Source organism: Phlebotomus argentipes, unplaced genomic scaffold, assembly GCF_947086385.1.
Source record: "Phlebotomus argentipes unplaced genomic scaffold, Phlebotomus argentipes genome assembly scaffold_4, whole genome shotgun sequence".
Classification (NCBI taxonomy): Eukaryota; Metazoa; Arthropoda; class Insecta; order Diptera; family Psychodidae; genus Phlebotomus; species Phlebotomus argentipes.
The window spans coordinates 8,939,107-8,966,837 of record NW_026776174.1 but is presented as its reverse complement, the minus strand read 5'-3'; the positions used below and the strand labels follow the sequence as shown (position 1 = coordinate 8,966,837).

The 27,731-nt window shown below is 44.0% G+C and overlaps 1 protein-coding gene across 1 annotated transcript; it reads left to right on the top strand.

Annotated features, from left to right (window-relative positions):
• The first annotated feature begins 4,757 nt into the window (after window positions 1-4,757).
• On the top strand, window positions 4,758-27,731 carry LOC132258432 (homeotic protein proboscipedia). The gene is made up of 6 exons (XM_059755759.1): window positions 4,758-5,115; window positions 24,572-24,729; window positions 24,797-24,914; window positions 24,976-25,107; window positions 25,502-25,674; window positions 25,949-27,731. Exons 1-6 carry the CDS (start codon window positions 4,758-4,760, stop codon window positions 26,852-26,854), a joined length of 1,845 nt encoding a protein of 614 aa, XP_059611742.1. The 3' UTR covers window positions 26,855-27,731.

Genomic DNA, 27,731 nt, shown 5'->3' with positions numbered 1-27,731 from the left:
ACTGCCAGCGTACAAACACTCTCGCGAGGTTGGATTATTTCAATATCTATCTCACCCATTCTATCTAAATGGAGTGGCGATGTAATTTGGAAATTAAAAAATTTCTCATATATTTGACGAGTGGCGATGAAATTTCATCACGATGGAATATCAACATCGAGGTCATCTTTTTTTTCTACCCACACCATCAACCCTCCGAGATGACTTTTTCTAGCGCGCGCGGGATTGTTTTAATTTCCCCGAAAGGGTTTGCCACCCCCGGAGATTCACCGCATCATAACTCATCGGATTAGAGAGTCAGCAGATTAATGCTGTTTGTGAGATTCTTGGCGCGTTCAAAACAATCGTTCTCCCCTGTTTTCGGGAGCCGAAAGTGGGTCAGATGATTTTATCGTCAGTGCGATCGCCTTGTTTTCAAACATGACTCTCGACTTTAAGAGGTGTGGTCGAGTCTCGAGAACCACTCACTTTTTCACCATCAATTGGGAATGAATTGAATTCTCCGAGAGAGCGAGAATTGCACAATTTCGCTCATTTATCACAAGTGTGAGAGAGAGAATCATCTCAAGAAACGATGCTGAAGGATGAGCATTTAAATTGAATTACATGGTGAGAAAACCTGCGTCATTCGACAATTTTCTGCCTACAAATCTTCACCTTACATTGCAGAGAGGATGTATTCCTGCAGGACCTTTGTTTAGGCGAAGCCACAATCACCCCTGTTGGCAACCCTTCTAATGACTTGCTTTCCATCTAATTACAAATTTTGCACATTAAGAAGGATAAAAAGCAGAAGCAACAACCACATTCTGAGCATTTCTGCACTGCTGTAATACATTTTTAACCCCAACCACATATGTGGAGGTATTTTTGTATGCAGAGTCTCGGGGATGTGAAAAAAATCACTCAGTCGAGGGTGAGGCCCCAACCCTGGACCATTTGATTTATGAACTTTTGCCAGTGTTGGCAACACTCTTGTTGCAACCCTTGTGGCAAATTGTGACCTCAAGGGACACAAATGAGGGTGGACACTGTCCTTTGTGTACTCAAGTCGATCTCTAAGACTTTTCTCCCCGTCGACATAAAAGTGGGCAAATATGTTTATCGGAAGTCTCTATCCTCACCCCCGAAAGGGGGAAGGAGTGAGGGAAAAAATTCCCCAGGAAGTATTAGAAGTAAATTTTCTTAAATATCCCCAACAAAATTTCGAGGGTTAGAAGTGTGGGAAAGTTTTAGAAACGGAATTTGGTACAGCCACAAAATATACTCCAAGTTCGGGACGAGCACCCACCCTTTTGGAGGGCAAGTTTTATGTCTACCGCAAAACTTGCCGAAGTGCTGAAGGAAGGCGAAAAGGAAGTCTTAGCCAGTTCACTCTCTGGGACATTTTAAGCGATCCTTTTCACAATTTGTAGCTTTAAAAATCAATTGAGAAAATACACACAGCGCTATTATTTGCATCTGCAAAGGATTTTGTGGCTGATTTGCAGATTCTTAATTGCTGGTTCGGATGTTTTGCATCTCCTGGCGAAGAGAGGCTTGTGGTCACGTGAAAATTGTCAGCGGAGAGGGTGAGAAAGACCGAATCACCCTCTAAATCACTTCATAATTCACTTCCATAAGGTGCGCAATTTCCATTTGTTCAGCGTCGCCCACCCCCACCCATAAAGCCCTAAAATCACACAAATTGTGGCTACATTCAGCCGGTGAGCAGATTTCCCCGCGATGGTGCGTCTCAGAAGGGTTTTCTCAGCCAGAGCCTTCATACTGCGATTTTTCTTCCGCATTAAATCGAGATAGAATTTAATTAAATTGCGAGGGGATGAATTCGGAATTGTCCCACATTGAGAGCACTTTCATTCAATCGAGGAGGGTGGAATCTTCAGACACGAGGAATCTATTTTTTCCCGCCATTCAGGGACATCTGAGGACGATAAAAATTTGCATTTCCCAGAGAGTCTCCATACTTAATTGAATGGCCGTGCTTCCCTGTGCCATTCATTTAAAGGAGAAAATAATTGTGGCTCGAGCAATTGAAGCCACTCTCAATCGGGGAGCACAAGAGTGTCCCATTCGTCTGCGCCAACACTCTAAGAAAGTGATTGATGTGCCCGGAAAATGTGATGGAAAATCAAAACTTAATATGGGGCAATATTTCACGACAAATTCCCCCAAGTGGCATGTTTTAATAAAACAATTGGTGGTGATCATTTTAAAGGCTGTTCAATATTTTGCCCATTACACCACATCATGCAATATCTCCTGCGCTATGCCTTTAATATCCACGCACGCAGATGTCACATGCTTTGAGTGGAATAAGATGAGCCTTTGATCACGATTCCGCTCAAATTATTCCGCAAGGCTTTCCAGGACATTTTTCAGCTGAACCGAGCCATTGGAAAGGGAATTTCCCAAATGAGACGCTAAAAATGCAGAATAAAATCATTAAATCTTCGAAAGATCTGTAAATGACTTTCTGTTCTATGCATATTGCGACAAAATGCCCTTAGTAAGAAGGTAGAACAAGTTTGGAACTTGCGATCGTTTAACCCCTATGAAGAGTTGCAACCGAAACTGAGCCCGCAGATGGATGGTTAGCCTCACGACAGCGGCAATTGTTACAATTAACCATGTTGTAATCAATTGCTATATGCATCGGTGGCATCATTTTACAACGTTTTCACCCCGTTCCCGAGAGACCTTCAGCGCGTTTTCCCCCCTCGCTGAAAGCCGCGAATTCCCAAACATAAACCCACCAATTCCAACATCATTAATCACTGATAAAAACAACGCGTCTTGTTCGCCTTTTTAGCATATTTTCTCTGGGTGCAGTTTTGCCTCTGAGCACAATCGAGGAGTCCAGTGAAGACGCATGAGTGAGTAGTGAATTGTGCGGCATTACTTCAATTACAATCATTAGATATCTTGGGCGAGTTCTTCGCGCTCTTTCTGCCAAGATGATTGCTGACATTTTATCCAGTCGATGATCGGGGATTCAATTGGACGGATAGGGTATATTTATGTAAATAATCACGAAGCAATTTCTGCATTGGAGTATTGTGGAGGAAAGAAAAGAAAAAAAACGAGAGGCCTCGACTCGAGAAACGCTCTCGGGAATCGTGTCTTTAATGCCTAACAAACTTCCATGGCGGATAGGATGGAGCGGAGAAAAAAATCGACAAGCTCGCGTGACAGCCACCCATTACAGTTCGCCGAAAGAAATTTCTGGTTTAGGTTTTCTTTCTTTTTTTCCTTCTCCGTGGTCTCTTTGCCGTGCTTCTCCTCCTCGCCAGCCATTCTCGAAAGTCGCGCGGAGGCAGAGTTGGAGAGCGCGAAGGAACATGTGTGGCGAAAAAGGGGAAAAATGTGCATATAAGACTTGTAATGGGCTTCACATTCAATCTTGATATCAAATGGTTGGCATTTGATGGTTGCCACAAAAGTTTGCGGCCCGAGACTTTCGCGCAATATTTCTCCATTTATTTTCGTCTGATGGCCATCGCTATAATTTCACATAATTTCTCATACCCGCCATCATTTCCCCGCGAACAAATCACAAATATGTCGCTCTCTGGGGGCTATTTTTTACCGCGGCCACCATTGAGCCGTGCCTAATCTAATGCCCCGATCAAATGGTTCCAAGAAATTTCAACTACTCCGCGTCATTTTCTCAGCGCCAACGTATCCAAAGACACAGTAGCGACCACAGCAATACGATCGGAATGTCATGAAACTCTGAACGTGCTCCTTTTTGCGTGTCTCACACGCGTAAATCATAACGCCAAGTGCTTGAGAAGTCTAATTATTCTTGACACTATATGTGGCGCGCAAAAAGCCCATGAGTTCCAAAAACCCGTTGCGGAAAAACAATCCGCGAACGGCGATCGGGAAGCGCGGGTTTCGCGGCATTGCGGTGATCAAGGGGATTCCGCGAAGCGCGTGTCAATTAAAAGGTGCCGTAGAATTAAAGTGCTATCTGGGGAGTTTTCGGATCAATACGCCTTGAGAGGCAGTGACTTTAAGATTCTCATTGTCCAATCCTACCCATCTCATCGCCTTTCCTGGGGCCGCGTTGTGTCTTTTTTGCGGCCGTCTGGAGAGATCTCTCCACAGTCTCTCTGGAGACTTCGGCTTCACCTACGCAGTCTATGCCATGAGCGCGCCAGTGCCTTTGCCATGGCAAAGTCTCCAAGACTCCGCCCCGTGCGCGCGCAAAGTGCTCTCGTCGGGGCCCGGAGACCGCCTCTCCTCGTTCTCAGCAGCGCCGCGTTCACATGGATGTTATCTTTTTGTATCTCACTTCAGTAGTCACTGTGCCATTGGTCAGTGTAGTCAGGTCACGTGGTCCGGCGCGCAGAACAGCAGGGACTGAGCTGTCGCCAGGGCTCAGCAGGGAAAAAAGGGCCATCCACCAGAGAGACACAGAGATTCGGCGAAAAAAGGGGTGACTTGTGCGAAGTGATGGGAATCCGAGCCCGTGATCCTCCTGTCCGCGTCTCACACTCCGCGTGAAGACCCCACACTTGGCGCTCGCACGGAGTCCCGTGCCCGAGACTCTCGTCAGTCGCGCCTCTAAGCTGAACGTGAGCGGTCGTGAGCTGTGATCGCGGTTAGATCAGTGGTGCGGTAGCGAGTGAAAGTTGCGTTTGAACCCCACCTAATCCCACCTCGGTGCAAATAGTGCGGCCAGTGACCGTCGGGATCGAGGCATGGGACGCAGTGCTCCAATTTGAATGGTGTTTCTGACCAGTGACAATATGCAGGAGAAGTGTAACAGTCTGGACCCACAGATGGGCGCGCAGATAAAGTCAGAGTCGCCCATGAACGCCCTCCAGGGGGGTCTCCAGGCGCAGCAGGCCGCCCAGCAGGGCCAGATGGGTGTGAAGTTGGGACAGAACTGTGATAAGCGTGCAGACACGGCCTACTGGATGACCACCGAGAGTGGTTTCATCAACTCGCAGCCCTCCATGGCGGAGTTCCTCACGCACATCGGACCCGAGAGCCCCAAGATGGGGCCGCAGGGCTACCCGGTCGTCTCCCCGGACGGCATGGACGGCGTGCCCGAGTATCCGTGGATGAAGGAGAAGAAGACGGCTCGCAAGAGCAACGCTCAAGGTTAGTCAAGTGATTCCCTCAGACCCTGATGACTTCTGGATCTTCCTGCCAAGCAAGAGTGGCGCCTCGGGAGCCACTCTCGTAGCTAGAAACCTCAGCGGAGGCAGAACTATTATTTGCCATCATTTGTTTCACATCATCATTTCCAGCCCTGCCACAGTGCTCGAGTGTTGGCCAGAGACAAAGACGTGCGCGGAGGAGCAAAAAAGCCCTCCTGACTTATCGAACTTCATTTGTTATTCACGATATCTAGCAAACAACTGATGAGCAAATGACGAAATCCGTCCGGCTACCCTATTATTTCGATTCATTTGTCAAAATGTTGAAAAAACATTTCTTTTATTTTGGTTATTGGTATTATAGGCAACTCTCTTTGTGCCGACCTTTGTTGCGAGCATCAGGTTGTTTGCCGCTGCCTCTGAAGCTATTTATCTTCCTCCTTTTTTCTGGCCGCCTCTGCCTCGATGCAATTAATATTTGGACAAATTTCATCCGAAGCCACTCACCTGGAATTGCTGCCTTGGCTCTTGCAATTCCATCGGCCGACATTCCCAGGAAAGTTTCACCAACACCTCACTTCTGAGGGTGATAAAACCTCCGCGAGATTGGTCGTAAAAAAATTTAAGAGCTCCATTCCCTCTCAGGGCCACTTTTCACCGCGCTACACCCGCAATGGAGGGGGAGCGCCACTTTTGATGGACACCCTTCCGGAGAGTGGTGAAGATTAAGAGTTGTGTAATTAGTTCCTTAAGATGATACAGTCATTTCATTATGACTTCTGTCACTGGAACTTCAAGACAACCGTAATTGATGGATATGAAAAAGTTAATAAGACCTGGAAAAGGGTTCATTCTGACATCTAACAACAAAATGCAATTCTATCTATATCTGCCCAATTATATCGATTCCCTTCGGAAAGTCTCTATGTACACTTTTTCTCTTGCTGAATGGGCACTTTTTTATTCCTTTGCTGCTCAACATCGTAATTGAGCATTTAGCGCCGGTAAATCTCCCCAACTTTTCCCATCGCACCGAAGAGCGTAAGTCGACAAGAGTCCATATATTATACTTACCCAGACCCCATGCTGGGACTAAGACAAATGATCTAGAATATATAGTCTCTTTCGCCAAATTGAGTCTTTCTCCTCCACAAATTCTTGAAATCTTCCGCCAGGATTCCCTCTCAGGCGACCAAATAATTGATTAACATGGGAACAATTTGCTTTTTCGACACACTGGAAAACTTGTAAAACCAACTAATCTCATTGTCGTGTCAACAACAAAATTAATCTTGTTTCCACACCGATTATCGCTCCCTTTGTTCTCTGGATCATGTTCCGGGAAATCTGGTCCATTCAGTCTGTATCTCAAGTGGCTGAAACCCAAAACCGAAGAGTAAATACGAATTCGCCCCCCGGAAAACAAAGAATCAACAGGCTTTTTCCAGGATTTATGGTATTAACCCCTTAAGTGTGAGCCCATCGTTGTCTGCTCCCAAAATATCCCCTCCGCATATGTGGGGTGGAATCGTGGAATTTTATGTTTATGTTTATTGCCCCGACTATTGTACACCAACTCATGTGCGATTTAACGATAGGGGATGATATGATAAACGATTATATGCCCTCAAATCCAACGCAGGCTCAATCTAGTTGAATTTATGGCCAGTGCGCTCGAGAAAGTCACCAATTGTCGAAAAGAAGATCTCCTGAGAATTCTTTTCTGCAAAATTCTTCTCGATTCTTCTTTTTCATTGCGAAGCAAATTGCTAGGAATCAAGGATCAAGACAGTGACTTTGATTGATCAACTAGCGTATAATTGAAATTTTATGTGATGTTTCTTCAGCGTGAAATCGATTCGAAGTCTTTTTATTTTCACCCAAAAAGATGCAACTGACCACGAAAGGATGAGCCTAAAGTACATAATTCATCACCGCTTTGAGTAATTAGCTTCCGCCCCATCGTGTCATTCATGACACAAAATCGATTTGATGGTGTATTGATTTTCCCGAGACTTCCATTTTACTTTTCATCCCCTGCTCTTGGGTGGTTTTTTTATGTCCGTGGGCCGAAGTGAAAATCCCCAATTTGCCGACCATCGTGACGGACAGGAAAATTGTTACATTATTCCGCATTTATTTTTCCCGTGCGGTCTTTGCATTGTTCCTGTGTTCCCGAAAAGATAGCACCGCAGAACAATGTTAAATTGTTGAAAGGAGCCCCCATTCGGAGTGTCTAAAAATCTCGGCGGGGTTTCACTTCGCTGTATCCCTTAATTTAATTATAATGCGCATTTTTGTAGCGTCATCCTTACGCTGTGGATCTCATGTTTTGGCCAACCAATTCATCCCCTCGTCACTGTTTTCATTAAAAATTCAGTCAAGTCCACCCTCAGTCGAGTCCATACAGCGCGGAAATCGCAGGAAAAGAAACCACACACCATTGTTTCACCCAGATGTTCAATGAACACCATAAATTTCCCTCTATTTGCTCTCACTCAGTCACTAAATCATCCACTGAGAGACTCATAATTGAGCTATAAATTCATCGGAGTGACTTCGATGAGTGAACTAATTGTGGGCAATTTTGGATGCTCCTCAGGAGGCCCCAAAGTGATCAATGATCGACTGCGGGGATCACTCGCTGAGCGTGCCAAAAGTGCTTCCGAACAGAGCTGGCGAGAAGTCAGCTGTAGATAAAATGAATCGTCTACAACCCTCTGATTCCCATTGCCATCTATCACTCAGTCGCCCTGACCCAAAATCGAGAATTATGTGTATCGCTGAAAAGATGGATGGAGAGATTTTCCGTGGATCAGAGCTGGCGAAATTGTCGTGTGATTTGTCGTCGAAACGCTCGATCTTGCCGCGCGACCCTCGCGAAGAACAAGACAAGACACGGCGTTTCGCCGGAGAAATGATGGATTGTGTGAAAGTGGCTTTTTTATGCATCTCACCCCATCGAACATGCCTAATTATTTTCAGATTCATCACGTGCATTGCACAAAATTGGCAAAAGAATTTTTTATTCCACCCAAAAAATCCATCTTGCCATGTGTCTATATCGAAGACGTCGCATTCTTCCATGCATTGCGAAAGGTATTTCATGACACTCTCGCGATTTCTGGGTGGCTTTTTTGTTCTACGCCAGCATGTTGATATATTGTGCCAGAAAAAAGCTATCCAAATAAATACGTGCAATCAGACCATGAAGTTCCACGTCTGATGGCATAAAATTATCAGCATTAAGTCAACTCCGTGCACAAACAAGACCGTTACCTTGACTCTCTACTCTGTGATATTTTCTGCCAAAGTTACGCTAGGATGTCTCGGTTAAGTATTCAGCGCGGCATTGAGGGAGTACTTCAACCTCTTAAAGATATTTCCAGCTGAGATAGATTCAATTGGTGCAAGAAAACTCTCATGTCGAATTCAGCCTCAACTGCCACTCATATTGAATTTTTATACGCAATCGTCGGAGAGGCGGTATAATCGCGAATTGAATGGAAATCCCTCGTCTCCAGATGCCAGTGGGTTGTGGGGTTTGTCTGGGGCACGGGAAGAAAAAAAAAACTGCGAGAGGCAGAAGAAAAGTTTTGATGAAAATTCAGCAGCGAAATCGATTCTGCTCCCAAAGAGCTTTAGGGAATCTAATCAAAAATGTGTCACTCAAAGTTCGATTTAATATGTGCGTCTCACAGAGAAGATGGAAAATCGGTTTTAATTTAAAATACTTGGAGTTCTTTTTAATTTCCTCTCTATGATTCCCGCACCCTCACCATTTTTGTCTCCCCATCGCGCTCGACGGTGGAAAAATGCAAAAGTGGGTGGATGAGGAACGCAGAAAAGAATGACATCACAAATCCTCCACAAATTAGAGATAACTCTCTACTAATCCACCATTTCCACCCCCGAGTTGTCGGGGGAAAAAAAGTAGGAGGGAAATCTCAAATGGGGAGACTCGAGAGGAAATTTTCTTTCTCTCCTCGTTATATTAAAATACTTTTCTGCATGTCTCACGAATGGACTGTGCTGGAGCGCAGAAAAGGCGGAATTTGACGAGACAATTGGATTTTCAGTCTTACAGTCAATTGAATTGATTATCCTCAACTACTTTTTTATGGGGACTGAATCTTTCAAAGCATTATGACTGGGCGAAGAATTGGAATTAGCGCAGTTTTGAGATGCATTCCGCGAATTCTAATGAGGTTCTTCAAGGGCAATTTAAGTAAAGTGGATCAAGTGATGTGGTATTGATTTATCCAATTGAAAAGAAGCTTCCGCCGAGCTTTCCCATTGAGCCATTGTGAGTGGGAAGCGCTGTCGCACAAATGGATGAAATCTTGCATGAAATATGTACCAAATGGTGTTAAACTCTACCCCATAAGTAGTCGAATGACATGCAAAGTTGGGCAGCAGAAATTAAGCAAATCCGACTACTTACGCGGGCGATATGTGTTGATTTATTTTCCATCCCTCGCCGGAAGTGGAGATGCGAAGATGTTGCGAGGGATGATTCGCATTTGACACGTGATTCCGCGACTATAAATTATTTTCAGGCACATGAATGTGCGCGCGGGGGTGCAAAAAAGGGGTTGACGCACATTGCCGCACGTCACCCTCCACTTTGGCCCACAGATTTCGCCTATGAAGACGTACGAAAGTTTACCCCTCGTGTTTGTCATCGCGGCATCTCTCTATTTATAACACTTTCCGCCAAATGGAATGTTTATCTACTTGTTTTATGTGGTGAGAGTGTGTCTTTTTCTCAAGCATTACATGCAAGATGATCCTCTTCGGCGGAGAATGAAATGTATTCAACAGATTTTTTACAATTCCCCACCGCGCATCATATTATAAATGACAACGCATTACTGTGTCCTCAATGGAGAAATATGAAATATTTGCTGCATATAAATTTCAATTTTTATGCGAGTTTCACGCTGATCACGTTATCACTCAAGGCTTTCCACGCTCGGAAAAATCTCGAGGGCTCCGGCAAGCGTGCGAGCGATGTGATGATGGAAAAAGTCTCTAAATAGATCCATTTGAAGTGATTCTCTCGCAAATTGATTGACAAAATGTTGCAATTTGAATTGTTTGGCGCAATGGCTTTTCGGGGGCTCCCCAATCATTCATCATTTCAGCTTTTTCCTCATGCCTGAAATTTAATATTCAATAATTTGATGGCATTCAAGTGAAATTGATGCGTGTAATTGAATAATTTACTCAATCGTTGACCATAAAATTTTTCCCGCCATTGATAGATGTGCTTTTTTCTCACACGTGAAATTTTTTCCGTGGGCCTCAGAGAGACGAAAAAAACACTCAGTCCCGCGAGAGCTTTTTTTCCACCCGCAAATTGTGGGAGATCGTTTATTTTTCGGTGTGCGCCAATGGTGGCAGAAAAAAAGCCAGCCAAGAGAGAGAGAGAGATGGGCTTTTTCTGCTGGCGCACAACGCAATCTCGCCAATTATCTGAGTTGCGGGAAAAAGACATTGAGTCATTTACGTATTTGAGATTAAATTAAACGCAAAATATCGGGCGGAACAATAATTTCCTCCAAAGCCCACCCTTTTCCATTGCTTGTGAATTTTCCACAGGGGGATCGAAGCCACTTGGAGCGGAAATACTCTCCTTTCACCGCCCAGAATTTCCCGGGATTTGTGCGGAGAACCTTCGGAGAGGGAGTCATTTAAATCGAACGAAAATTTATACCCCATAAAAATTTTCACCACCCAGCTCTTGGGCTTCTCTCTCGACTATTTTAAACGTTTTAAATTCGAGATAAGAAGACTGTTGTCGAAATAATTTATGTGCGACGAACATTGCCCTTTCTACGACTTTTCCGCTACCGAAACTCCCTCCCTTCCACAGACTCACCCTGTTCAAACCCAGCCCTCTATCTACTTTCCTGTTCGCCGAGTAGCGCTGCCGAAGGATGGCAAACTAATGGGGAATTTTGCTAAATTTATTATATTTAAAAACAACTAAAGACCCCAAATGCCCACAAAATACGACTTTCCCAAAGACAAATATCAGCAACATAAGTTTTTTTCATGCCGATTTTATCCGGCTTTTAAATTGACTTCTTAAAGGGAGTGAATTAAAAGTTTTTTTTTCTTTCTAAGAAATGATCGAAAAGTGTCCGGACAAGCGTTGCAAATATCAAAAGAAAGTATTTTTGTGCAGCATATCTTGTCCGGAAACTTTTTGAGCACCTTCATCTTGTTAGAAAAATGTCTTATCTTATTGAAAACATTCCGCTTTTTTCGCTCCCGGCTAGAATCCATTTCCATGCCTATTAGTGAGAATTTTTAGCATAAAATTGCTAGAATAATTGCATCTTGTCGAGGGTGTGGGCCAGACCGAAGAGGGTTTGGGGTGAGTGTCGCTGGAACATTTGGCGCCGAAAAGAGGGAAGCAGGTCAGCGCTTGGGTCAATGAGAAATAATCAGTCTCGCCACATATGGTCCAGTGAGTGGACTCACGAGTCCGCCCCTCGCACAAGTGCCGGGAAATCCGTGGAAATGGTGAAAAATATCGCTGGTGAAATATGAAAATCATGATTGAGTCATATATTTTGATGATACGGAGATGACTTTGAGTTTTTCGGTTGGGTATTTTCTAACAAATCAATACGCATTTTCTTGCCTTTCATCCCCGACTGATTCCCAGACCGGGAGAGCCGGGGAAATGCCCAGAAATTCATATCACTGGGTGAATGGAATATCTCAATCAATGAGCTCAATTTGGTGCTCTCTCGCCGAGACCGAGGATGAAATGACACTGCTCGCCGGGAAGTTAATAATTCAACCTTTTAAAAATGCCCGTTTCTCATTGTGCTCGCTTGCCGTTTTTTTTGCGTCTCCAACTGCAGAGATAAGGGTGAAAATATGGTGGTTGAGATCGTGAAAAGTTTCCGAGGGTGAGATTTGGCGGTGGAGAGACAACAAGAATTATTATATGAAATTTAGTCGGTCGACTTTTGCCATTGATGGTATTCCTTTAAACCGGATAAGGGGTAATTAGCCTGAAAAATATAATGGTTCTGCCCTTAAAGTCATGAGTAAGGAACCCTCGCTATGATTAGGACAAATGCTTCTTTCGCATTTTTCGCCTCCCTCTCGCGAGAGACTCAAATAAATTGATTCACTCTTGTCTGGCTCGTTCGCTCCGTCACTTCGGCTCTCATCTCTCTGGTGCAAACTTTAAAGGAAGAGTGAAGAAAAAGAGAATTTCCTCAGCAAGATATCGAGTCTCTCCATTATTTCATACTATAAAATATTTCATAAACCCCTCGATAGTGTCTCTTTCCCATGGGACTTTGCTGAAGACTCGAGATTTTGTGTTGTGTATTTAATGTTGCTGAACGTTCACAAAGTTTTCCATCTCTATACACAACTGTGCATGAATGGCCTTTCGCAGCAATCTCACCCACAGGAAGTGTTTTGCTCTCACATGGCAAAATTCACAAATCCCAGACTGAGGGCCACAAATGATGCCTTTCCTCTCCAAGAGCGCTCCTCTCACAAATTAATCTTGAAATCTCCTTCATCAAGCGAGAACCAATTTATTTGAGGCAGCGCGATCCTCCTCCAGTCGAACACACCATCCGCTTTAATCTCCCCATGGCCAGAGATAATGTGTCAGAGAGCTCAGGGATGATGCTTGATTGACAGTAGGTGTGGACATTCGAGGGGGAACCATCATCCCTCATCTCGCCCTCCCGCCTTCCGTCCAGGCGTCATGAGAGCGTCATGTGTTCCATTGGTTCAGCGACTTTCCAAGTTTTCTCCCATACATGAGACTTTTTTCTGCCTGCCAACCTCTCGTTTTCTCCCCACGAAAAACATCCCACAATTCCACTTCCACGCGCTTCTTCCTTTGATCGACAAGAAACGTGCAGAAGATGCGAAGAGCGACGAACAAGACGATCAGAATTCCAAGAGACATTAAATTGAAATTAAACAAATGTGAAAACATCAGAAATAATTAAGAAATTTACCCATGCTAGAGACACTTTTTTTTCACTGATGGACACATTTTAGAAATGCCTTTGAGGCCATTAGAGAGAAAACGCTAAACGTTTCACACACTTTTCTAGTCTCTCTATGATTTTGTGAGCGATTTGTTGAATTGTTTCCATTGCGTAATGTTTTGTGGAGGATATATCAAGATGGACAAGTATTTATTCAGCATTTTTGTACAATTATAGTCATTAGATAAAATTTCAATAACACCCATTCCGTTATATCCTCCCTGAAATAACTATCACAGCAATTTGTCTTGAGATGAAAATCCCATAATTTCGCACATGCATCTTCTATATATGGAAGATTGCATTTAAAGTAATCAGAAAATCTGTGCAGGTGATGAAAATTAGGGACCATTTATCACACAAGTCTCTGCAACTATTAACCCTTTCACCTAATCGCCCAATTTGGGGGAGAAGATGTCTCGTGTGAAAACGGCCATGAGATGGTGAGACAATTGCGGCCACGAAGAACATATGTTAAGGAGCTGCGCTAAACCGCGACAAGTGTATATTGTGGAGCAGTTTACATACCCCAAAACAATGTCATTTATCACCCTTGACTTGCCACCCACCCAGGTCACACCAGACCCCAAATCTCAAGACGCGGCGTTCTGTCTCGAGACCCAATTTGCTGGGCTCACATCTCCACACTTCGTCTTTAAGGTGAGTTGTCTCGAAGATGGGAAATTCCACCTCTCAAGAGGAGTGGGTGGGAATGCTTTGGGGGATGGGATGCGAAGGCGTGGCACTGTCTGTGGAGCAGATAAATAAATAAAATGCGATGGGGAGACGGAAGTTTTGGGGACCGAAGGCATGCGAGGCGGAGGAATTTTTGTTAAAGGTAGATTTTTCATCACTGCGCCAGAGTATCTCTTTTCCTCTCAATTTCCTGAGCTGTCCAATTTGAGCCAATTTCAACCTGAGACCCCTAGCAATTCTCTTGATCACCAATAATTTTATATCTGACCACGATTTTGCCATTAAACTTTATTACGATTATTTCCTTCTTCTTCCCACTTTGAACGTTTTTTTTTCCACTGTCTCGCGATGACTTCCAATTCAGCCGTCAATACGATCATCCAATTAAATTGTTTCTTTCTCACAGCATTTCGTGGGATGTTCTCTTGTCTCAGCGCTACACAACATACATATAAGATAGAGGAAATAATTTTAGATCCACACAAGGTGTATGACAACTGCAAGCGAGATTCTTGGGTATGTTTCCAGTGACTCCATTGGGCCATGTGGTGGGTTTTTTATTTGTTGTGAGTGAAAAATTGAGCAGAAACATGGTGGAAGCAAAAAGGCACTTCCCTCTGGCACCGTTTGGTCCCCCCAACAGTCTAACGTAGCCACTATAAATGCCACGAAGCTGACTTGGAAGGCTATAATTTTGCTTTTTCAAACATTATAGGTACACATCATTGAGTTGAATTCAACATGGACACGAACACGTTCATTGTAATTACACATGATTGAGGCTCATGTTTCTTCTATGTTGAGTTTCACTCGGCGCCCTTTTTTGCCCTCTCCAGTCGATTTTCCCTCGTATTTTCATCGACCGCGACACCCTCAGGATATCATCTTTGAAAAACTCACGCCCCACTGCCGCCACGATACAAAACACCCCCAAGAACTCCAATTTAGTCGCTCACGGATCCTCCACCAGGCGCCCCCACTGGGGTCTCCGGGAAAGAGAGACGCTTTTCACCTCTGCAGGTCAACTTTCCACCTATCAATTTGCCAAGTCAACTCTACGGTGCACCTTTTCTGCATAAATATGCAAAACATGTTCTCTCGCGAGCACAAAATGAGAATAAATGACCAATAATTACATAGTAGAGTGTAACAAATATTTTTCATTGCACACCAAAGACGCTACGGAGATTGTTTATTCAAAGAGCACCTCTCTCTCTCCACGCCTCGGGTAATACCTGCTGGATGAGTGAGAAATGATTATTTTCCATAAAACGCGTTTTTCCATCCGCCTTCGAGTGGTTCCCAGCAGCTCATGAGATCATGCTGTTGATGTTGAATTGCATCAGAGCTTTGGCAGAAGCTTTAATACCCTTCAATATTCAACTATAAACTTTCATTCAGCATTTTCCCATACTTCCCTCATGTGAAAAGTGTCTGGCTGTCAATGAATTCTCTTGGCGGCACCAACAGAGAAGACGCGGAACAATTGCAAAGCAAACGCCAGTGGCCCTAATTGAGCGGAAGGTATAACAAGATCACCTGGGCATTCGGGCTGAAATTGACTTTTCTGCGTCTTGAAATGGAAAAATGTCTCTCATTATATGCGCTCCATTCGGGGCAGCCCCAAATGGAGCGTGGTTGACCAGCAGCTGAAGCCACTTCAATGGCGCGATGAAGAATTGGGAGAGAGAATGACTTCTGTGAGATATTACACAGCCGGGCTTTTTTTGCTGCAGCTTTTGATACCTCCGTGTTTTTTGATAAATGGCCACCACATAAATATTACTCGACTTTTAATTCTCCTCAAGATGCGCGCCTTTTTTCACCGGGAACTCCAACAAAAAGCCCAGCTCCTCGTGATCCTCTCGCGGTGGGGAGACAGTGAAAGAGTGGAACACACGCCTCCATGACCAATTTTAATAAATTGTCGATGCAGTGGTAAAAAGCCACAAGAGATATGAAGCTCGACGGACGGGAACGAGTAATTAAATTTCAACGGACATTGCGCGGCCATCGCGGTCACATCAAAGGTGGGAGCTTTTTCTCCCATCTCGCGTTGTAATTTGTCTTTTGTTTTTTACACTCCCCACGTGAGAATTATTCAAATCTTCACACTGAACCACAATTGCTCGTGACACACACACGGAAGCTGCCAAGAATCGAGCGAAGATCATCTCTGAGATCTCAATTCTCTCCATGGATGCTCTCGAGCGTTGCTTCACTACACTCTTATTCTGCAAAAATACCTCAATTTGCTCGCACTTAAATTATGCGTCTTTTGCCATAAACAACTCCTTAAAGCAGTGCCAAATTAAACAAACCCCCAATGGTGTATTTAGGGATCATTTAAATGTGGTGAAAAAGAGCGTGAAAAATCCGTGAATCTCGCTCGGAGATCTCGAGACTCTTCCCCTAGCGTGCGCTGGGTATTTTTGAATTATCTCCAGGGAAGGCTGCTCCTCGCCCACCGACGATATTTACGAGTTGGGGATGGGGTGCAGATGTTCACGTCGAGACGCAAAATATCGTGAAAAAACAACACCCCTCGTGGAGGGTTGGAAAAGAGAGAAGCGCCCCGAGAAAAAAGGGGGTTTGTCTGTGCAACCCGCAATGGTATTATTATTATAATATTCCAGACGAGGGAATGAGAGTGGGTGACTTTTAACTGCTTGAAAGAATTAATTTCCTGAAATATCCTCGCACAAACATTTTATGGAGTTAACTTACAAAACCACAATCGCATTAATTCAAGTGAAAATATGTATTACAAAGTATCTCCACTTACCCATTCACCCTCAAATGCATTTTCCAGCTTCTTTAGGGTGTGCATGGATGTGCGTCTGCTACCATCTTAGCGCGGCATCACATGGAATTGTGTGTTACCTTTGGAAATCCCCTCTTGGACTGCAGGCAAATTCGTTGGGTCAGAAGTTGTCCTCTTCGACGCACATGCAGCAAATTTATTTAATGGTCACCTCAGCTCACCCTCGAAGTGTCGACCGATAAGGGAAGTTGCAGTGGGTGCAAAAACCCAAGAGTCTTCTCAGTGGGGCGTCTGTGTTTTCGGGGTGGGTGTCAAAAGGGCACACCGACCACAAAGTGAAAGATGACCACCATTTATCTCTCCTTTCGGCTGAAACTCACACACATATAGTGCCTCTAAAATTCCTCGGCAGCTCGATTTTTATAATTATTTCATTCGTGTTTCTGGTAATTTGATGAAAGTTCTTGTGGGTTTCCCGCTTGGTCAGTTGAAAAATGATACGGAATCCCTCAAAAGGTGGTTGATGTTTTACATTAAGTGACCACATGATAAAGACACCCCAATTTCACCCTCACAACGTTTTTGCTCTGTGGGTGGCTCTCGTAATCCTGGACCTGACATCCTACGCAGAGTTGATGAATTAAAGATTGTAGATGTTTCAAAGTGAGATGCAAATTAGAGTCACTAATTGCAAAACAGCCTCGTAAGAATCCACGTTTAAATTAAGTGTTTTAACTTCACATCTTCAGTGTTCAATCTCTAGACAAACGTCTTAAGTATCGACGATGGAATCAATAACAACTTCATTTAAATTGATAGGAGAGATTAAAAGATCATTTACATCTTATCTACAGTGTTCTCATGTCTGCGGGACAACACCATCTTCCAAGTGGATGTAATAAATTGTCTTGGTAAATGTTTGATAGACTCTCCCCACCCTCGAGGGTGGAAGTTGTTTTCGGACGAATTTGTGGTTTTGCGGGGAAGTCCCAGTGTGTCCTGTTATTAATTCATTTTTCCCTTGGCCCAGCAGCACTGCTAAATGGTGTAATTGACCATTGTCTCAGCAATTGAGAGAGCAATAAATTCCCAAATTGCAGATAAACCGTGTGATCTCTTGCCACTCGAGGGCGACTCATATTCAATTTCCGTGTCGAGGCCTCGACGGAGAGATGGTGAGGAAAGGGTTTAATTTATGAACTGTTTCTGTGGCTTTTATCCTCGAGACGGGATGCGCAAGGGTCGAAGTTGGCCATATCTCTCGCAATGTGCGACTCCGCAAATGCCCGGCCGAGGCAATGACATAAAGTGTGTTATTTCGAGAGAATGTGATACGCAGTCAATTGATCATATTCCCATTTTCTGTGTTGATACACTTTTCCGTGAGTTCGCTACGTGTGATTTATTGATTGCCATTACGCACCAAAAACACGTATTCCATGCAGATCTCATGGATGAAACATATGCCACGGGATGCCGAGGGGTGGCGGCGCGCCACCCCCTTCGAACCTTTGAATATTTTCTCATCCACCCTCTTTCGCCTATTATTCATATATTCGTGAGGTCGCTGCCATTTGAGCATCACGTGAGGAATATGAAAGAGTCTGTGCAGTGGCGGAAAAAAGGTATTAAAATCCATCGAAAAAATGTGTGCCAGTGAAAAATAGTCGCGCGGATCCGAAAGTGCAATTGAGCGAATCTGCTGCTTGAATTGTTATGACGATCTCGACACGTCTTTCTAGCCTATTCAATTCATAGTGATTTCACTTCTGCGTTTTATGGTACGAACATGCCCCACCATGGCTGAGGAGGCGAAGGGGGCGCTGTTGAGTCCACTTTTCCCCAACAAGGAAGAAAGAAACAGCGAACGACACTCGCTGCACGGCAAGTGCAATTGAATTTAATTGGGACAATAAACAATAAAAGTTTGTGTTAGTTTGATGGGTGTTCGGTGAGACAAATGGGAGAGAAAAGTTCATTTGGTGTGCTTTCTAAAAGGAGGCCATCAATTACACCTTTCTCGGACCATTCAACTGCGGAGGGAGTTTCATTTGTGTGACATTGTCATCATTTATGGAAATTTCACCATTTGATAAGGCGAGGAAAACTTACATCGATATTTTCTCGGCATCACATGGTGCGACTTCTGGCGAAACCCGTAGAGAAATGATCTGTCGCGCTAAGACATTGATGTTTTCACCCGCTTGCCAAGAAACTTTCGCAATTTTTCAGCGCAGAGATTGCACAAACTGTCCGCATAAATATTGTGTTCAGTTGGTGAAAATATATCTTGTGCAACTATGAAGAAAATCACTGAGAGAATGAATCAGCTGTCTTTTTCCCCCGAAACCTTTCACATACTTTTCCACCCTCTGTAGAAATATTGAGAATCACATTTGCAATGTTTTATTCAAGATGTCTCGTCATTTTTCCCCCCAGAATCGATCTGTTTGCCACCCTTGAGGCTTTTTTTCCCACCATTTCCCACTCACATCGACACGTGAAACTAATATATTTACTGTGAGAGAGAAAAGTTTCCACACAGATGAAAAAAGAACTTCACGCGCGAGGGTTGATTTTATTGTGTGACACGATAAAGGGAAAAATCAATGATTGAAAGCTCCTCCCGGGTGAATTTTACACCCAAGAGAGCTTCCGAGGATTTTCACAACCCCTTCATGGGCCACGGATATGGCGTGTATGGAGTTCAATCTCCGGGTGAGACTCATCCGTCTCGAGCACATCATTTCCATGCTCAGGGCTCGGCTCAAGGGTGGAAGTGTGTACGTACTCCCAATAATTAAACACAATATCCGTTGAAAGTTTTCCATAGCTCAAATCACTCCCCCATGGAATCATGAAATCCTCTCTCAAGTATTTTACATTCACGGGTTGCGTATTGAAAAGGCGAGGAGCCCGAAATTGTGGGTGGTATCGTGGTTTCCATGTTTAATACATGAGAAAATCCGCACCCATTCCGAGTTGAGGAGACAGCAAGAAAAAGGGCTTCTTCGTGATCCGTTTTTGAGGCATTTTCCTATGGGGTGGATGCCAGGAATGGCTGGAAGGGATTTGATTGACAGATTCACCCTTTTCGAGGAGCGCCATTCAGACTATCACACACAGCATCACTGAGAGAAATATTCAGCGCGGTTAACCACACAAATTGTCTCTGTACAACATCACCTGAATTCTCTATGCAATTCTATGCTTATTTTGTTTCCTCCTTCAGTGCAAACGACCCACGATTCAACACTGAGATAATCTTTGATGCCTATCTAAGCAATTATTCTGAGAAACAAGCTCAATTTTATTCAATTAGACCACCAAGATATGCATTTTCAGTTATTCTCTTTTGCTTGTTCTTCTGCTCTTCACATACTAAAATTATATATAGTATATGAGTTTGAAAAAAAAAAAACGAACGTCTGACAGACCGATCTGAGAGAATAGATATTTTCCCCGCAGTACACAACTCAACAGCCTCGCACAAGCCCATGTTGGACGTCCAACTTGGGATCAGAGCATAAAAAGTTGCAAAAAGGTCACATTTAAATAATTTTGCATTTTCCTTTCTTCAGCAGCAATCCACCACTGAGCTTCTGGGTGAAAACTTGAGATTCCTGCGGGATGATTGATAGGAAAAAATCTCAGTCTCGAGAGCATTTTTATTGTCTCGCCACCTCTGTTGGCCGGCAAATAATCATCGAGAGGGTGGCCCTCGGAAACACCCTCCCCGCGGTGGATGAGAACTGTGACGCAATTCATTATTCTCCTAGCATGGAATATTTTTCCTTTCGCTAAAGGACCTGTCGTCGACACATTTTAACATTTGTCATATTATAGAAAAATAAAACATTTCATATTTGAATAATATAAAATGGTCGGTGTGTGTAAAAATGCTGCTTGGGAAAAACATCATTAATCATTTAAATGGTTTTTTTTCGGGAGATTTTTAAACATTTCCACACAGAGATATTTTTCCTCTGCCCTCTTGTGCTTGTATTTCACATTGAAAGTTGCCCCTCAATGGTTTGGGTGTCTGGAAAAATATACAAGTTGATTCCTTCGTCGTCCCTTTTCGCCTCACAAGAATACGCCACAGCTTCTATGGGTTGGCATTTTTTGAAAGTTATACAGAAATGCAGATTTATTCATACGCTAGAATGAGTGTAATTCTGATAAATTAATTGTGTATGTTTCTTGGCTGCTTCTCCACCCTCAGCACAGCGTTTCAAATATAATTTTTCTTCCTCCACCCCCCCAAAAAAAACGCGCACAGAGGGAAATTTCATCAGATGAAAGTCGTCACAGAACGTCATATTTTGTAGAATGACGAGAGACCTTAGAGGCAACCGTCTCTCTTGAGTAGCTTTGAAATTGAACATGGTAAGATGAAGAGAGTGTATGGCTCATGAACCATATTCAGCTCCAGAGTACACAACCACCTGTAACGAGATTGAATGGAGGCCCCGAAAAAATCATTAATTATCGCGGTAATCCCATTTGAATGGGTTCATGCGATCGGCCTTCGGCTTTCTGATTTTTCTATTATTCCCCCCATTGAGAGTCTTTTCGATGGCACATGAGAAAATAAACAAATTAATACCGAGAGTGCTGTTGATGGCAGAGAAAAGGCTGCCGAGGATATAAATAGTGGAGGATTCCTCCGTCAGAACCTCAATAGACACCCAGAGACGGGCAAAAAAGCCCTCGTCCGATCATTTTTCAATTTCTCTCCACTCTTTTTCCTCTGGCGGACCAAACAATAATAGTTCCAAACACCCGAAAAAAGCCTCTAAGCCGCTAAAGGTGGTAAGTTCCGTTTTCACTGACTTCAGAGAGCGCATGAAGAAGAAGACTGATGAACACCAAACCGCAATGTTAAGCCACTTGAAGAGGTCACAATGATGGTTAATCATTATTATTTAGTCATCTTTCTTGTTTCACAGCCAACAATAGAATCAATCTCAATAGATCAATACGGGCGAAAATGCAGAAATTCCCACGAATCCCAGCCAAATCAGACGCTCTTTTGAACTCTGAAGCGCTTTCAGTAGCCAGAATACTTGCCAATTAGCATTGGACAAGAGGTAGAAGTGAAGAAACTAGTTGTCGAAATTCTAAACTACATATACAGATAGTTCAAGGTAAATAGAACTCACTGATATTCTACCTTCGAATCGAACTTTGCAATTTGTGTTCTAACAAATGATAGAATATACACACATACACAATCCTTGAAAAATCAAACCACCCATTTCCTATTTCATCAGCATGTCTCTTGAGAAGCTTCATGTTTCCTTACCTGTGAAACAAATCACTCAATTACAGCTAGAATTGAAATAGTTTATGACTGTGTCAGGCAAATTACCTCAATTTGCAATTTCAATCACCTCCACTGATTGAGTATCGACAGTTAGTTGAGCACGAAGTGGTCTAATTGCTTCCTCAATGCATAATTTGTGTTTTGTTGTAAACATTTAACCACATCTTGTAAATTGTCCATAATGCTGCCGCGGACGATTGTACGAAAGCGGCGAATATCATTCGCCTTGTTGCAGAGCAAGAGACATCTTTTAATTAATTAAATTCACCCACATTGCGGGGGCAAATTGGCGGCAATATTTAGTGTTTTTAATTGTTATGAGGCTGTGAACTTAATCTTATTCGCCACGGTGGATTTACTCGCGACAGTGCGTGGTGACTTCTTGAGGGGTGGCTGGGAATGCGCGCACTCCAGTAAATTGATATGCATTAAAAAGCGCACATCCGAGATTTATACTTTGGGCAAAACCACTCACCGCTCTGACTTTCTTCAAATGCGATTTTGATTGCGCCCATTTGCATATTTTCCCTTTAATACATTTTGTGCGGCTCGGGGAGGCTCTCGCCATGGCTGTAAATACTCCAGCCACCCTCCGAGGATTTTCCCCCGTGGTCGAGGGCAGAAATTAGTGCGAGGGATTTCCATCTCTGCTGTTTTTGGGGTGTGTGAAAAACCACTTTTTTGTTGACCCAGAAATGGGCCTGAAAAAGCATCCAGAGAGAGAGAGAAAAAATTGCGTGTGAAGCAGGAAAAGAAGAAATCAATCATTTGTCCTCATACATGCTCAAACTTTTCCCTCCCCTAAATTTCCTCACTCTCTCTCCCTCTCTCTCTCTCTCGACTTGACTGTTGCCCGTTTAGAACACATCTCTGTGGGACCATCAGGAGTGTTTTGGGTGACAAAAAAGTGCCCGAAAAGACGAACAAGTTGGATGGACGCGACAAAAAAAGTTGTGGCTGTCCCAGAGTTGTCTTTCAGTAATTTCCTCAACTTGGATGTCACATTTCACTCTCTCGTGACACGCATTCCCGAGGAGTTTCGCGTCCGTCCGCACTCAGTGGAGCCGGATGGCTTTTTCATTGGATCTGTCTTGGCGCACGCAGCGAACATTTTCATATCTATTTTGGAGGCAGTCAATGATGAGAGATAATTGAGCTCATCATTGGCACAAGTGGTAAACTGTAGGGACTCCTGCCTCACCCTCCTTGTCGCTTCCATTGTGAAACATCCTCTCAGATCTTGTGCGTATTTTTAGCCCATCTCTTCTCGTTTTGGACACTCACATAATGTGAAACATTTTAACCTAGGATCAAGTGATGCGATGATGCAGATAATTTATGTACCAATAATTGTTTTACCCAGAATTAGTAACATAGCAAATAACGCGCGATGTTACACTAATTCCGGAGACAATTACCATTTTGTCTATTCGCAGAATTATCACGGTCAAAACGCGCGGGGAATCAGTGAAATATCATGCGGGGTGGCGAATCCTCCCAACCACACAGACTCCAACTTGTGGGACTGTTGCGTGTAATTAGTGGAGGTTGACATGCTAACAAATTGACATGTTTTTACTTTCTTACAATATTAATTACATCAACTCTAACCCACGGCTCGTGTGAGACGCGCTCCGGCAAAAAGAATCTCCGCGCGAGAAGAGCATATTTTCAATACATACATATATTGTACACGAACTCACCTCGAATGTGTCACCCTTGAACTCACGATACAATTTCCTCGCTCGCAGGGATGGAAGATTGACGACGATGAGAGTGAGAAAATTGTCATAATTCATGCGCCACACAATTCAAGATGAATCTCCGGGCGAGATGATTCCGCAACATTGCCGATTGTGCTGTATTCCGGGCTTTGCTGTTCTTCCTGGTGGGATTTATCTCGCGCACCCGAAGAGCGTCTGTCCTATCGGGGATGCTTTTCCGTCAGCGCGTCTTGCCACGATCACGGCATTCAAATGAGACTCCCTCTCGTATGAAATTTCCGATTTGACGAACACAAAGGAGAGGGTGTCATCACCAGTTCTCGTCGCCCGATAGTTTGCCGGGATGCTCCGCCGGGTGCTCCCGATAAGGTCCCAGGTTCCTCATCCACGCCACCCGGTAACTTATGGCACATCCTCCCCTTGTATTGCTCTCCATATGCTGTGCAATTGCCTGCGGATTTGCAAATTTCACGAGAATTGGTGCAATATTTCAGTACTGACTACTCTTGAGCGAAATTAGAGGCAAGCCAGAAAGGAAAAGGCGCATCAAACCGAGAGATTGACCTCTAGAGTGGCCCGAAGTTGTTGAAAACTTCATAGTTTCAACCAAAATTTCCCGGAAAATTGAAACTTTCGGTTTCTAGCATGAATTAGAGGTACTCCTGATGTGAGGAAGTGCCTCAATGATATCACAACACCCACTCAGAGTGCTAAATAGTTTCTCTCTCTTCCACTCGAAGGGGTTCTCACCCATCAATTTTGCCGCACTGAGGCGAAAATGTGTGGCATCCGATCGATTAGTGCAATAAATGGCAGAAGATCCATTCCACATTCATCCATTAATCATTCCACATGTGCTGAAGAATCAATTTGAGAGTTATGCAAAATTTCACACATTACAGCTGAATTTGTCGCAGAAAATGGACTGCCGCGTCGCCTGCGGACCGCCTACACCAACACGCAGCTGCTGGAGCTGGAGAAGGAGTTCCACTTCAACAAATACCTGTGCCGTCCTCGACGAATCGAAATAGCCGCCAGTCTGGATCTCACGGAGAGACAGGTGAGTCGGCAAAAATTCCCAACAAAGACCACACCTTCCTGACCATTGCACCCTTCCATCATGGCAGGTGAAAGTGTGGTTCCAGAATCGCCGGATGAAACACAAGCGACAAACGCTGTCCAAGACCGATGACGAGGACTCCAACAAGGATGGTTTAAAAGGTGATGATGACAGTCAACCTTGTAGTAAGTTGTTGTCCACATTGACACCTCAGCAGGCGTAAACAGATGTGATGTGCTTTTGCAGATTCAAACTCAAAGAAATCCTGCCAAGGATGCGAACTTCCATCCGACGATATTCCTGACTCCACGTCCAATTCTCGTGGCCACAACAATAACACTCCAAGTGCCACCAACAACAATAATCAAAATTCAAACAGTGGTAAGTTTGGTGGTCAATAAATCAACTTCTCTCGCGCGCGGAAGGTCAAGGAGAGACACAAGAAATTTATCAACACTCACGCTACGCAGCAACTGTTAAAAGATATAACAATCAAGTGGGAAATCCTTATTTATTTAACCCAGAGAAAAAAGACACAGAGTCCACCATCTTGGAATTGTACAAAAATAACTGAATCCCACCATTCGTTCTATTATATTTCTCCTCAATTTTTCTGCCAAAAGATCTTAGCAGAAAAACAACCATCAAATTGACGACAGATGATTTCCTGCAATTGACTCGAGAGAGAGAGAAAACCGTTCGCGGGCATCTCGAGTGTGTGTCTGCGGAGAAGTGTGACTAATTCCTAATGAGGGCCTTCTTCCATTCGCAGCAACACCAAATTCCAGCAGCTTGGATCTCGGAACGCCGACCAACAACGGGGTCGTGTCTAACGGTATCAACGCCACGAGCATCATCAGTGCGGATTCCAGCGTGGCGTCAAGTGTCAGCCTCGACGACGACGACGAGGCACCGTCCAAGGTGAAGAAGAAAGACGATAATCACGTGAGTGTCCCATTCGAGGGTAGAAAGGGTTGGACAGAGTTTCGCAACAGAGTTGTTGCACGATAAGATAGGCGATTATGAAGAGCAGAAAGACTTTCACACGAGTATTTCTTATGTTGCCCAAGAAATCATTGCACACTGAGCAATTATCACAATTCTCAGCATTGAATATTCTATAGAATTGAATTATGAAAAAAATTCAACAACATTCTCCAAAATCTATGAAACAATATTGGGTGCGTTTTCAACTTTGCTATTTGAACCACCTTTGCAGATTGTGAAGAAGGAGGCCGTGTCCACATCGAAGCAGTCCACCTACTTCGGAAACTACGAACTGTACCGGCGCGAGAGCGAAGTGTCGCCTCTGGCGGGCGTGGCGGCGCCGATAGCGCCCACAAATGCGCCGTACCCTCGCGCCCAGATGGGCCAAATGAAGGGGCCCCAGCAGAGATATCAGAACACCAGCATGGACCCCGCCAGCGGCTACTTCCCCGGCTACTACAAGCAGCAGCAGCCCGAGTACTACGGCAAGTACGAGATCGAGTTCACGAGCCACCAGAAGCCGATGATGGGGCAGCATCAGGTGGACTTCGTGCACCAGCCCAAGGCGGACTATCACCAGATGAAGGGCGATTTCGGGCACAAGGTGGGCAACTTCCACCAGGGGCAGGCGTACTACCAGGAGGGCGGCGTCCAGTATCCCCCCAATCAGTACGGCGGCTACCCCGGCGACTACGAGGCGCCCTCGATGGACCCGTCCGCGTACTACGAACCCAAGACACAGACCAACTACTACGAGGGCATGAACTATCAGCAGCCCGGCGAATATCCCGCGGAGGCGTACATGACGCCGCCAGCTGGCGCCACCATCCAATCCACCGACAACTGTGATAATTTCGCCACTTTCCAGCAGTACTACGAGACACCGAATGGCAACCAAGTCCCCGCACCGGCCGGCCACGTCGCCCATCACCACGGCGTGCACGCGGCGAACTTCGTGGGGCCTCAAACCATGCAGCAGCAAATGCCAGCGCAGACACAGCACCAGTACCACGGCGGCGCCAATGTGAATCCCAATGCTGCCATGGTGGCGCTGGAGAACAGCAACAGCTCGTCGGATTTCAACTTCCTCAGCAATCTCGCCAACGACTTCGCTCCCGAGTATTACCAGCTGAGTTAGTCACTCTCCAGGGCAGCGCAGTGAATGGGTCACGCACCGCACAGATGCGACATCCCTCGTGATCCACGGAGTCACGAGCAGTGTCAGAAGAATTTGTAAATTGCACACAATGTCCGCTGAAGAGGAAGTTCGAGTGACTAGAATGTTTCTGAAAATCAATATTCAACTGAAAGATGACACTTTTCACAGATAAATTGATACGTCTTGTCCCTATATTTCAATACTACCAGTTGATAAGGAATACATTGTCAAGGAAGCTTTGCTGTCCACTATTAATAGAAAAAAGTAATTATTTTGCATAAAGTTCAATTCAGTACTTTATAGGAAAGAACTATTCCTCCAAAATCATCGGACAGAACTTATCCTGTAAGAAGAAGAAGAAAAAAAATCAATTCTAATCTCAAGCAAGAATGGACATAGGAAAAGAGAAGAAATTTTCGAATAATTTATTGAATGTGTAAAGAGCATAAAAGTTCACAAGATATTTGTATAAAGCGCAAGAAGGATACTTAAATTATGACAGAAAAACTTACAATTAGTATTTAAATGGAAGATATAATAAGGAATTAACATAAATAACAATTGATGTGTAAAACCACGATAAACTTTATGATCAAAATATCTTTCTCTCAAGAAATTTGTTCACCGCGAATTCTTTTCACAGGGAAACATTTCGGCAAAATGAATTGTTATGTTGAGTTTGTTGAGTTCAAAAATTATTCTCTCAAAGAAAAGCACCATTTAATATTTTGCTTTGTTTTATGATTTGTGCATGAAAATGCCTTTCTTTATCGAATGAAAAGAATTTCTTAGCTGAGCGACAGCGAGCAATTTAGGAATGTATAATCTTTTGATGATTTTGAATCTCTCCTCTAGC